The sequence below is a fragment of the Maylandia zebra genome, linkage group LG7 (assembly GCF_041146795.1).
Source record: "Maylandia zebra isolate NMK-2024a linkage group LG7, Mzebra_GT3a, whole genome shotgun sequence".
NCBI lineage: Eukaryota > Metazoa > Chordata > Actinopteri > Cichliformes > Cichlidae > Maylandia > Maylandia zebra.
The window spans coordinates 34,898,025-34,912,154 of NC_135173.1; the positions used below are offsets into that span (position 1 = coordinate 34,898,025).

The following is a 14,130-nucleotide window of genomic DNA, read 5'->3' on the forward strand; positions in this document are numbered from 1 at the left end:
AGTTGTAATGCTCCCACAATCCATCAAGTGGTGCGGCTTCGTAGCTTACCAAAGTCATTCTAAAACATTTTTGACAGATTTTTGAGCGCTTGTACCACATAAAATTGGTTTCGAGGTCAGTAATCACAACCAGAATTCATAGATAAAGCGGATTATAAGGTGCACTGTCGATTTTTCAGACAATTAAGGGATTTTAAGCGCACCTTATAGTGCGGAAAACACTGTATACAGAGGAAAAGAATATCGCGATATATATCGTTACCGCACATGCTTCAGATTATACTGTGATACGGATTTTAGGCCATATTGCCCAGCCCTAGTTTCAAGCATAAACAGATTTATGATCTTAAATAATTTCTCACAGTTAGTTACTGTATTATCACAAACAGGTTGGATGTATTTGCCAACTTGACCCATTCAATCTCAGAGTGATGGCTCTGACTCTGTCTGTGGGCAACACTTTTTAGTTAAAAAGGTTGGTGAGCAAAATAAAGACTTGGCATGAGATAATTTAATCTTATTAGATAAAACAGATACTGACAAAATGTAACTTTGAGGCGAATCATTTGCAGTTGAAAAAAAAACCCATGATATATCGCAGTATATGTTGGCATAAACATATAATATATCACAGTGTTAAAAATTGCAATCATATCAGATTCTATTAAATGCTAGTTATTTTTTTAAAATAATGCTTTCACTAATTAGCAATATATTTGTGTGATATACACAAACTTCAAGAATTTCAAGCTGTTTTCTTTTTACGTTGTCATTATTTGGTAGTGTGTGTGGAATTTTGAGGTGAAAAAGGAATTTAATCCATTTTGGAATAAGGCTGTAACATGAAAAAATGTGGAACAAGTGAAGCACTGAGAATACTTTGTGTACTTCCTCCTTTGTCCCCATTATAATTACTGCTGCTGTTGGACACAGGGCAATCAAGCCTGATCGTTAGACATAACTAAGGCTCATAAAAATTATGAAAACTGAAATTATGTCTGTTTGTGCAAACACTGGTACAACGAGGCCCTGAATACATGTTAAAAAGTTATGATAAGCTTCTCTAGAACCTGGTATTGGCCTTGAACATGGTAGCGGAGCCCAGGTGTGTTTATTTAACAGGCTCTGACCTCTGCAGCTGTGAGCAAAGTTTAGTCTGGAAGAGCATGAGTTTAAAAAAAAAAACCCTCAAAAAAACTGCACATGTAAGAAACCTACTTTCTTAACTCCATGTAGACAAACAGAGGTAAACACTAACTTACACTACTGTGTGCATTTTGACTCCACTTTATAAGTTAAAGGTTATGTGTGATTTACCTACAGAAGTGTGGTATCTGCAGGTTTCCAAATCTGCTGTCAGTGATCACATATATTGAAACATTTTAGGGCCAATCTGTGTTAGCTGCTGAGAATCTGTTTTCTCAGAACAATACTGTGAGATATTTATCCTAAAAAAGTTAAGCTCAAGGACTTTAGATAATGGGATTTCAAATGGGCCCTCTGAAAACGATGCTAGAAAATCATCTAAAAACAGCCCTGCCTGTAGAAAAATAACCACAGTAGAGACTTGAAATTTTGCATAATTCCCGATAAGTGCAGCTTTTGTTTTTTCAGGCAAATCCAAGATTGTCAGACGGGAGGAATTCGATACACTGACATCGAATAACCCTGATCTAATTGTGTGAAACTAACTGATGCATTTATCAGTCACTTTCTTCATTTTTAATGATGTTCTGTATAAAATGAGTTTGAAAGAAAAGGAGGAAAGTTATCAGTGATTGCTGTAAACCAAGCAAGTGTCTAATTCTGATAAATATTTAAAGTTAAAAGAATACAAAAATACACATGTACCTACTGTAAGTCCTGATATCATTCAGTAAACCTTTAGTAAATTAATATTGGGTGATTTGTAAATTAAGTCTAAGAAAGTCAATGCTCCAAAGTGAGCTTAGTTGAAGAAAGAAATATGACCTTGCTGCACATCTTTGAATAGCACGGCAACAAATAGCAGTGAATATATTAGAGTGGAGACGGTAAACTGGCAAGACGGCAGACATCAGAGAAACATTCATGTAGATCGAAGCTGAACAGGCTTAGAGAACAACATGAATGGGTTTGCATCAGAAGGTCTCTGCCTCTTCGAATGGAGATCAAACCACATCTTTGTTGATATGTTCTGAGGCAGGGATCGCAAACATGAGGCCCGGTGTCCAAAATTTTGCACATTCATGTCTTACAATTTAAACCTAAGAAGTCATGTTGACACATTTCATTCATTTACTAGAGCAACATGTTTTTTTTATCATGTATAAACACTGAGACATGCTGTTTAAATTGTACTTTTTCTTATTTTAGGATACAGTATGTCAGGGATTAAATGTGGAGGACTTTCACTGGTCCGGTCCACTTAAGCAGTATGTAGCCCACGGTGTAAAATGAGTTTGACATCCCTGATCTGAGGTGTGAAAACTCATCATTATGCATAGAAGATCTTTATTTGTGAAAGAGTTAAATTATTAAAACATAAACATTTTGAAACCACTGAAAGTGTTTTCTGAGTTGTATGTGGTGCAGCGTCATTCACAAGGCCTACAACAAATACCGCCTTCATCCTAACATATATGTGGTTTTGCGTTTTCTTTAACGTTTGAAAATTCCTTGGCACAAATTTATAAGCTCCAACAGTCTGAGCAGTGCTAAGTTTTTAAATGTTATAATAAGTGTTTGTGAGAAATATTTATACAAAAAGACCTTTATTATCATCCCTCATTAACACCTCTAATCTAAGCTCACAGAAGTGAGTTCTGGGTAGATTAATTTGGCACCGAAAAAATTGCAACTGATGTCAGCAAACAAGAGCTACGCAAAGCCCAGAGAAGTAGTAAGGTTGGATTTCACAAGAGCTGGCAGGACTCCAGCTCCACTGGCTGGGTGTCACGTTCAGAAGAAATCTGTTTAGTATTTCGAAATATGCCTTTCCAAGAAAGATGGATTGTTTGTGAATACCAAGAAGCATAATGAATAAAACACATTTCTTAACCTGCTTGTCCTTGCTGCTTTCGAATAACTGGTGTTGTCTCACTCATCCCCATCTTTGTGTAGCAAAAAAAGATAACAAAAACATGTCATTAAACAGGTTGCAGTTTTGAACAGCTGCTAAAATACTGCTATGGATATGCACTTACTGGCCACTTTGTTAGGTATACCTGCTCCGCTGCTTTTTAATGCATATCTGCTAAGCCTGCATTTAGACATGTAAACATGGTCAAGATGACCTGCTGAAGTTCAGACTGGGCATTGAAATGGGGGGAAAAGGTGACTGAAGTGACTTTGAACATGGCATCGTTGTTGGTGCCAGACGGGTTGGTCTGAGTATTTCAGGAACTGCTGATCTGAAGGGATTTTCCCACTCAACCAAGAAATCTGCAGCAACTGCACGATGTTATCACCATGTTTGCACCATGTTTAACCTATACAGTGAAGAATTAAGGCAGTTTTTCAAAGGAAAAAAGGGGGTCCAAGTCACCACTAGCAAGGTGTACCTAATTAAGGTGCCAGTGAGTGTAACTGTCTTACTGCTTCATCATTTCATTGCGTTAAGAAGCTGCAGTTTCTGCTTCTGCTGCTGCTTCTTTGTGCACTCTGAGCTTCATATAATAAAGTGATTTGAAGTGTGGATGAATGAGACTTAGTCATTTATTCTTTTCTTGAGTTTAATGCAGGTAACAAGAAATGCATCCATTAAATTGTGATAGTGCAAAAGATGTAGCACGTAGTGGTGTCTGGAAAAACAAGCAACATGCAACTAGCTTAAAATGGACACTGGGCTAGCTTGTTAGCTCAGAAATTTCTTAGACATGTGGATGGACAAATCTGAAAATGTCACTCACTCTTAAACTGAAAGCTTAACTATAAAGAATTTTACTAGCCAGTTTCCCAAACACGGATTAAACCTAAAAGACTAAAAGGAAAAAAAAAATCTGTGACAACTCTATTGAAAAAAGGTTTAGTCTAGGATGAGGCTTAATCCATTTTGGGGGAATTGAGCCGTGTATTTAACAAAGGCCTCAGTCATACAGCGAGCCCCCGGCAACCACTGGTTGCTAGTGAAAAATGTGTATTCCCTAACTGGCTGGCGGATGCTTGTTAGCTTCCAGCAACCACTCAACCAATCAAAAACCGTGAGTCAACTGCTTTCAACAACTTCTGTGTTCTTATTGTAACACCTCTACTAATGTTCTAGATAAGAATTAATAAATAGCTAAAGCTGCTAAACAGAAACAAGCAAACAAACTGAAAATAAACTGAATTAAAGGCAAAATGTCAAAAATAAATAAAAATAAAAACTAATCAGAAAAGAATTTTAGAGCGCTCAAGCACTCCCAAAACCATAGTAGCCCTGAAAATAATAGCAATAATAGTTTGGAAAATAATGCTAAAATGCTAACTTCTAATGCTAACCCAGAAAGAAGATGAAGAGGTAATCTAACGACACAAATCAGTGGTGCAGATTTAAAACAAGTCTTACCTGAAGCGTTAGCAGGCAAAAGTGCAAATTGTTGTGATGATGAAGGGTGATTAAAGTGACTTAATAAGTTTCTGCTTAAGCATATTTGCTGTTTAAATAGCGTCAAAAACACTGGCTGGCTAATTTTAACCTTCAGTGTTTGTTTACAGTATAGGACAGTTACAGATCCAGGTATGAACAAGTGAAAAGAATGTTACCTGTCCATGGCCAGCAGCAGCCCGTATTGATTTAGGATATCGGTATGACTTTATTGTTATAAATTCTGTTTCACTGTTACCTTTGCACAGAGAAGGAGAGAGGAAGACAGAGAGGGGGAGGACAGAGATTTCTGAGATAAATAATATTTGTGTTTTCTTGTTTTCAGTACAGCTGGTCTTCTACATGCATTAAGCACTAGGTTGTTATATATTATTTTAGAATCTTTACTCAAGTCATGGATTTTTTTATTTATCAGTTATTGTGCAGAAAAACTGCAAAAGAATGCAAATGTGCAAAGTTTAATAAAGTTAATCCAATTTTCTTACAAGCAAGCTGAAACTATAAACATACAGAGATTGTTACTAATGTATAGCACCTGCAGCAGTGTGGCAGTCGTCGAAGTAGTAACATTCGTTCAGCATGGGAAGCTGGTATAGAATATTTTAGTAAACCAGGAAAAAAAATTCTTTGCCTTAAATAACAGTGCCTCAGCAGAGGTTTAGATCTAGTTACGCCCCGGTGGGAGCGTACTGGTTTAATGGTGGTAGTGGGCTGGGCCTTCGTCAGCTGTGTGGTTCAGTGGACTGCCCTGAGAAACTTAACATTACCCACATGTCTCCTCCACAGCTCCACACCATGGCTCACACTCTCACCATGCTCCTCTTTGTGCTTCACATCCTCACTGCTTCGGTGCTGCAGTCGGCCTCAGAACCAGGTAGGATTTTGAATATTTATTTCAATAAATCAGCATGCATGTTTGTAAAGCTGTGGAAGACCTGATTCAGGTTTGAAAACACAGTCATTAAATGACATTAATTCGTGCCTTTGGTTGTGTTTTGCAACTCTACTGCTATGACATCTGGTGCCTTCTACTAGCCAGATTTTCAGATGCTGTTGAACTGTTTTGTGGGAATAAAAATTGAGGAACATCATAATAACTGGGGAACTATTACCAGAGATCAGGATGCTTTTAATGGTCACAAGAGACTTTGAGCCTAGTATAATGTAAAATACTAATAGTTGCATACTTACTGACTTGTTTTGGCTTTAAATGAAATGGGTTGCATAACACATTCACAGAGAGCCTCGGTGAGCAGAGAGCAGATTTCTAGTGAAGTGGCTTCCCAGGAATTCTGAACAGAGAGCACTCGGCTGTTGTTAAACAATGGGAAGCTGTTCAGTTCGTAGAGGCCTGGCTTTCTACCAAACACTCCGCAAATGGAAGTGGAAATGCTGTGTATGTGGACACATAGGCTGTGTTTTATCCACAGTGATAAACTATGTCTGTGCTGGTTATTTATGTCACACACGGACATCCGGTGCTTTGTCTTGTTACATAATGCTCAGTAAGTTAGCAGAGGTGTGGACAGAGAACATAATCTCCTGCTGTTTGCTATTATCCTCTTTGTGCTCAGTACCCTTTAGGTGGGATTTTACAAGGCCGCTGTGTTTTGACAGGAGTGTTTGCTGCTCTAGAAAAAAAAATGAGACTGAGGACAACTTGTTGATTGAAAACAGTGAAGTCACAAGTAAAAGAGTTCTTTTTAAAAACAGATTTGGCAACACGCTAGCCAGCTTGTAGTGACCTGTACATTTCTGACTCACTCCAGTGATCTCAAATGTTGTGGAGGGATTCTTATTGGTTTAGTGTCACCATGGTTAATGGCTGCTTGTCCAGTGGGAGGAATATCTACAGAACCAACATAAACTTCATGATCTAATTGTGTAATATGAGAATCTACACTGGAATTTTTTAGTGTAGACAAGATTTTCAGAATCAACATAAATTTAAAAAGGCTGAATCATCATCAAAATATAGCCAGAGGCCTTGAAATTGTATTTACACAAATGTACACTATATGGACAAAGGTACTGGGACCCTCTTTGTAGCTATAATAGCCACTAATTGGTGTTGTGCTTTGTGATGTAATGCTTGCGTGCAATTGCCCTGCCATAGAAACCCATTCCATGAAGCTTCCTCTGCACAGTTTCTGTGCTGATGTTATATCCATAGGAATTTCTAGCTCTGCAGTAGCTGACTCAGCAGATCATTGGCGATGTTTATGCACAGTGGTCCCTCGTTTATTGCGGGAGTTACGTTCTTAAAAATAACCCGCGATAAGTGAAATCCGCGAAATAGCCAGCTTTATTTTTTACAATTATAGATGTTTTAAGGCTGTAAAACTGCTCACTACACACTTTATACACATTTCTCAGACAGGCATGAACATTTTCACACTTTTCTTTCTTATTTAAACACTTTCAAAGTTCAGACCTGATGGTGCAAAACATTTCGTCGACATTGTTGTGTTTGTCGGGGAGAAAACGTGCAAACATACAGTACAGCGCTTCAGAGTCACACTGCTAGTGATCAAAGAATTATGTAAATTTGACAAGCTGAATGCATTCTGTACTGTACAGTAGGGCTGGGCCATATCATACCGTTCACGGTAATACCGGTATAATGTTGGGCAATGATAAGAAAATGAAATATCGCGATAGAATATGGGTAAAACGTGCATGCGTAGTGCCTTTGTTTTCATACGCACATGGCGGAAAGTATGGCAGCGGAATGAGAAGAAATGAGAATGAGAAGGGCGAAAGCGGATCGTTGAATGAAACGGATGAACCAGAATTAGTTTGTAAAAATGCTGCAACTTCAGTGGTGTGGAACTGGTTTAGCTTTCGTCCATCAGATACACAACAAAGCACTATTTTTGGTAGAGCATGCTAGCGGGCTGTTGTTATTACCGTGTTGTTTGGAAAATATGGCACACTTAAAATCAATCCTTTGATTTTTCTGAAAATCGACAGATTATAATCCCGTGTGCCTTATGTAGGAATTCTGGTTGTGTTTACTGACCTCGAAACGATTTTATGTGGTACACGGCGCTCGAAAATCTGTCAAATGTCTTAGTACGACTTTGCTAAGCTACGAACCTGCACCGCTTGATGGCTTGTACAATAGCAAAAGCGTACAATAGCATTACTGCTATTGTAGGCAGGAGCCTCGCGGAGTGATATGTACTGCGTTTCAACATAATATTACTGTATTGTGCGTGTATAACGTCTTTTTAAGTTTTGTGGATATTATACATGGTTATGCTGAGGATATGTCGGCCAATTTCCACTGGAAATGCATTTTGGTTAAACTGTCCGCAAGGAATTTGCATTTGCACTGTTAAATTTTTATATAACTTTAATGCACATAAAAACAGCAGCTTGTTTAAGTGAAAACACATTGATTTTTTTTTTTTTTGCACTAATAAAATGTGGCGTTGCAAAGTATTTTGTCTAGTGTCAATTATATTGTCCGTTATATCGTTATCGCAAATTTTGAAATGTATATCGTGATAAATAGTTTTGAAGGCAGGTCATCTACCAATCAGTTCAATCGCTGGCTGCTCCAGTCTCCAGACTGCATGCCTAAGTAACCTTTGGCCTAGATACTGAACCCCAAGTTGCTCTTCGATGTGTTCATTGGAGTATGACTGTGTGTAAAAGGCCTTAGGTGTAGAAAAAGTGCTTGTATGAATTAGGGCTGCCACAAACAATTATTTTGATAGTCGACTAGTCACAGATTATTTTTGCGATTAGTCGCCTAATCAGATCATGCATCCACTGGACGTAAAGCGTACAGCTTATAGCAGCAGCATGCGTCTGCTCTTATATAACTATCATTAGCTTACAGCTTGAAGTGTTTAAGGTATGTGCTAACTAAAAATAAAGACAAGATGATAGTTTATTAAACTTTTAATGAAATTTGTTTTTTTTAGTTTTAGTTTTTTTTTTTTTACTTTTAATTCCACTCACTGGTTAGATTTGGCACTGAAAACGACTGCTGAGTTTAGGTAAAATCTCCATGGATAGGATTAGGAGAGGACTGGTTTGGATTTAAACACACCCTTTCACAACAATGGCCCTGTTTGTTGTGAAATAATGAGTTGGGAGGGACCAATTGGGCTCAATTAATCCTTAACATGGTGCATCAGGGCAAGATGCAAAAGGACAACTTGTGCCTTTTTTCATCTGCCATATCAGTAGTTTTGACAAAGGGGCACTAGTTGATGCCCTGGAGATGAGAAAGGACTGTAACATCTGAGGCAACCAGTGAGGCATAAAATACCACACTCAATCTGGCATTTCCGCTAGCATTTTGAAAATGAAACGGTTAAACATAAATGAAATAATTAAGAAATGTAACTGGCTTTCAAAGTAATGATGATGAAAGCAGAGGAAAACGTTAGAGGATTTTAAAGAGTTAAAAAATAGTGAACAATCAGTCGGCTTTAACAGTTTTGTTCTTGTTTCACAATAAAAGTCAACATTATCTGTTTCAAGTTTCAAGGTTGTTTTGTTTTTTTCACCTAAGGTAACAAAACTTTTACAATAGCTCTGTCACATCTTAAGGGGTGTTTATGCTCTTTCTTTCCTCCTTGCTTGTTCCATTTGGCCCCTTATATGATCATCTGGGTCAAGCTACAGCATTGGAACAAATAGTACATTTCTTTTGAGAGCACACATAGCCAAAAATAACTCCTCTCACTTTCCAGCTATACTGAAGCACCAGCTGTGGGAGGTACTACTTCTAGGAATTGAGTGGTCTATGTAGGGGTCAACAAGTGTTTTTCCTCTTTGCTACTAGAGCACCACAGGGGATATTACTTAGAAATCAGGACATTTGCCGTTGATAAAACAGCATTTCCTCTCTTAGGAGGTTATATTGTTGCTTTTTGGCATGAATAAACTGTTTTCCTGCCCATGATTTGCCCATAAAGCTTGTTGGGTCTCTAAAAGGCTGGAACTTTAATCACCGATAAGGGCTTCTTGGCTCTTAGCCAAGGAAGGAAATGGCTTTTCTAAATGTAGCGCGTAAGGCATTTCCCCCCTGAGAGTGCACTTATTGATGTCTGAGCATGTGAATCTCTAAATCACTGTTTTCGCTGTCTGCTCACAGGAAAGACATTAATGAAGGCTTCCCACCAATATGCTGAGCACAGGTTAACAGGTGCAATAAGGGGAAAAACATGAACTGATTAATTAGGTGGATTTGGTAAGTGTACGAGGCAGTCCGTCAAAAGGAAATTAATTTATCTGCTATTTCCCTTCAGAGCTAAAACATAACACATCTTATCAAAACAAATCACACAAGGGTGTTTTGTTTTACCCTGAAATAGGCTGCCAGGAGGCCTCTGAGAAATAAACATGCAGTAAACATGTTTACCCCGTAAGCTCGTGGCAGATCTGTAAGAGAAGCCCTGTAATGAGAACAAGCTGTAAGCTGATATTGCCATCTTGGAAACCGTCTGCGTGTTTTGTAGCTCTAATGATATCTGCTGCTCCAGAACTCCTGCTCACATGTTTACTTACACCACAAGTGAACTCTGCTTGGTGGCTGCTAAGCAAACACAGCAGCACTTTGATGCACAAGCACAAAAATGAAAACCCTTTGCAAGCCAGTCTAGTTTTTTTAATCACTTCTCTGCCTGCAAATGGCCCAACTACATAACATGTGTATAATACGCTGTGGCACAATACACTTTTTCCATTTTGTCTTCTTTTTCACTTTCACTCAGTACTTTAAATACAAGTGAAATGAACCCTGAAATCACAGAATTGTTGTTAGCAAAAGTGTTTCTAAAATAAAATGACTCTGCTTACCCTTTCATCGTATTATATTTAGTGCTGTCAGCGTTAATCTCGTTAAATCAGAATCAGAATACGTTATTAATCCCGAAGGAAATGACGTTAATGCCATACCCGCATTAACGTGGCAAATTTCCATTAGCCAGTTAGCACGGATCGCCCCGTACGTGGGGCTGGACGGCGCTAACGGGTTAACAATCTAACTCGGTAACGGAGATTTGCCACGTTAATGCGGTTATGGCGTTAATGTCATTTTAACGAGATTAACGCTGACAGCACTAATTATATTATATTATATTATTTGGTTGCAACTTATCTTAAACTCAAACAAATAACAGTGCAACACCCCATTTGCTTTTTCCTTTTAAGACCATTTTAAGCAGGGAAGCTGTGCTTTTAGCAAATCAAATCATGATTATTTCACAGCAATGTTGTTACCATCGATTGAGTAATAATTTCACCTCTTATCATTTTATTGGGACATAATTAAAGTCGCATTCATTTGAAAGCACTTTATTGTTTTAGCTGGTGGAGCTAAATGAATTACGATTAATTTGCAACCTGCTGGGCATTCTGACTAATAACATGCCTTATTTAGAAGTTATTACATATCCACATAGTGTTACTGATTGACCAGAATGGTCAGCATACCTTCTGCCCATTGAAACAAGAGTATTATTTAACACTTTCCATGGCATCAGTAATCTCCTTTTTTAATTCGAATCATACAGAGACCATATTCAAACCTCTGTGTCATTGTTTTATGCAAACTATACTTCCCCAGTCACGTGCCTACATGTCCCTTGAGATCATAGATTATATATGAAGCTAGATAAGATAGATGGTGTCACTGTGGTGGTAGAAACACACTTCGAGTCAGAAACATTCGAGGAAAACTGTTTGAGGGTCAACACATGAGATGCAGATGGCTATTTTTGCATTTTGAATGAAATTACGCACTTTACAATATGACTTTGTGTATATCAAACTACAGTATATAACTCTTTCCAAGGTTAAGATTTTCTATGCCGGCACTACAGTCATGTGAAAAACCGTTTTCACACGACTCTGTGCAACCGAGTGAAAAACTAAGTACATCCTTGCTGCTTCCATTATTAACAAGCGTGACTAGCTTTTTGGGGGGGAAAAAAAAGAAGGCAAAAAAAAAAAAGAGGTTTTGACATGTTGCCGGTCTGGAGCATCCAGGTTCATTTTAGCACAATGCCAGAATTTTTTTTTTCCAGGAATGGATACCCAGCAATTCTACCCCAAGGTCATACTGTGTAATACTCAGAAAAACTGTAAAACCTCCCCCGAGCTAGATCCTAAAATCTGTAGGCCTCAGTTAGCATGTGAAATGCTTGACAGTACAATTAGAGAAAGACTGAACAAGTCCAGCTTGTTTGGAAGGGTTTCTTGGAAAAAAGAAAACTCTTCTTCTCTCTAAAAAGAACATGGCAGCATGGCTTAGATTTGCATCTGAACAAACCCAAAGGCATCTGGAACAATGTCCTGCCATAACACATGCAGATCACCAGACCTCATACCAACTATCAAGCATGGTGGTGGTGGAGGGGTGGTGATTTGGGCATCTTGCAGTCATTGAGTCGACCATGAAGTCCTTTGTATTCAAAAATATTGTGTCCGAGTGCAAAAGTGTTTCAGTGATCCAAAGTACATCAGCAAATCTGCAAGTTACTCATTTATACAAAAGGATCTACAACCCCCCCCCCCCCCCCCCCCCCCCCCCGGAGACAGACACACACAGACACACACACACACAATTTCTGTCAATGATTAACATTACAAGGAGATCAAAGTTGAATTTCACTTGAAGTGCAATTGCATCAGAAAGTTCTTATTTGTTGATTTTTTTTTCCTTTAAAAAGAGGAAAAACAAATATCTGCATTGCTCTGCCTACCGTCAGTGGGGCCCTGCCTACAGTTTAAGAGTAATTAATAATAATTAATATGAAGTAATGTTCTTGAACGCTCACATTCAAGCGCATACCAACTCAAAGAAATGTTCCATGTTTTCATTTATCACTAAACTGAGCTACAGGAATCCACCACATAGCTGAGTGTCAAATTAATTATTCTCTTAATCCTGACACAGTTCTAAGGAGGAGCAGGGGATCGAATACACAGGTTATTCTAACCCATGACGGCTTTTTCTCTGAAGCAGGCCAAAGCTATTCATCTGCTGCCTCTCAGATGTGAAGGAGTCATCTCATTGTCACACTTCTATCTCATGTTTTATCCTCTCAGACATGTTGATGTAGTCAGCTGCCTGCAGCTACTGCTGTGTTTACCTAACAGCCTGTTTTTTAAAAAAAAAAAAAAAAAAAAAAAAAGCTCTCAGCTTTCTATTTAAAAGGACACCTACTTGACATTTCACAAACATATCCCCATTCTCCCATGCAGACTGCTGTCCATACACGCCCTATTTAGCCAAAGCAAGTCACGTTTAACCACCCAAGTCAACAAAATACACAAAATAGATAGCCCCAACATACAAGATGTACTTTGCGGTGTCTCCCAGCACAGACTCAAGATTCCAGGAGACGGGCGGTTAATTCTAGGAGCTGGACAAGGCTGTAGAAGGTCCTTAACCCATCAGCAGGATGGTATCTGCTCCTTTGTGGACGGAGGACCAGGATAAGAACTGCCAGAGCTACAAAATGACCTTCAGCAGTCTGCTGTTGTGAATGTCTCTACATGCATAAAGGACACGGGGTCCATACAGACTACAGAATACAATTTTCATTTGCAATGAAATTTCAGCAAAATGGATTAACCTGCTGTGTATTCTTTTCATTTCTATCAAACAATGTAGCGTCCTTTCAAATCTAACACATTGCCCAGTCCATATCAGTGTAGATATCCAGTGTTCCTTTGGATTTTTTGACCAGTGTACAATAAAATAAAATTCAGGAAAATAATAAAAAACCAACATATAGTGTAAAAGGACATGATGGACACACAAAATTTAACTGTTTTTAAGATGAGATAATACCGGCTTTTATTTGGTTTTCACTTGGAGGGAAAAAAGCCCAAAAAATCACTCTTCCCATCAGCGCTGCTGATTTGTTCTGTGAAAGTCAGGAAAAATCAGCTGAAGCGCCAACATCCTTAATTATAAGTTTTGTGCATATATGGATTAAAAAGTGCCTTTTTATTTGGCAAAACTAATTTCCTTGTTTTGGGTTTTTTTTTTTAAATTCCCACATCCCTGATTTGATATCAAATATTATTAAAAAAGATGAACCCAAAAGCGGAGAGGCGGGCTGTTAGAGATCATGCATGCAGATCTCTAACAGCAAGAGTCCAAAACAAAGGCAAAATAGAATCCAAAACTAAACTAGGAACGCTTGGAAGTAAACAGGTGGAGGACCACATGACACAACCACAAAAATGAGGATTGGATGCCTTTATACGGAGACACATAAGGGCTAACAAAAAACAGCTGAGAATGATCAGAAAAGGGCAAGGGTAGGAAGTAAAAGTGCACACAGTTTCTAAAGGAAGTGCACACAGTTTCTAAAGGAAGCAAACAGAAAAGAATACAAACATTTACCAAGTGCGACAAGAAAACATACTGAACATGTCTACACAAGAAGACAGGGGCAAGGAAACACTAAAAGACGAAGACAAACTGGGAACTAACTAAACAAAAACTCCGTAAAGACATCAGTAAATAAAGATAACACCTGAAGACTCAAACGACAAAGGTAGAAAAACAAGACACCATAAAGACT

The 14,130-nt window shown here is 38.4% G+C and overlaps 1 protein-coding gene across 2 annotated transcripts in view; it reads left to right on the plus strand.

The window, feature by feature from the left end:
- The window catches only part of LOC101464917 (growth hormone receptor), a 35,275-nt gene that overhangs the window by 8,960 nt on the left and 12,185 nt on the right, over positions 1–14,130 (plus strand). For both annotated transcript variants that reach the window (XM_004538491.6, XM_004538492.5), the window contains exon 2: positions 5,354–5,441. In XM_004538491.6, the coding sequence (XP_004538548.2) occupies positions 5,363–5,441 (79 nt within the window). In that variant the 5' untranslated portion in view covers positions 5,354–5,362. The remainder of the gene's footprint in view (positions 1–5,353; positions 5,442–14,130) is intronic.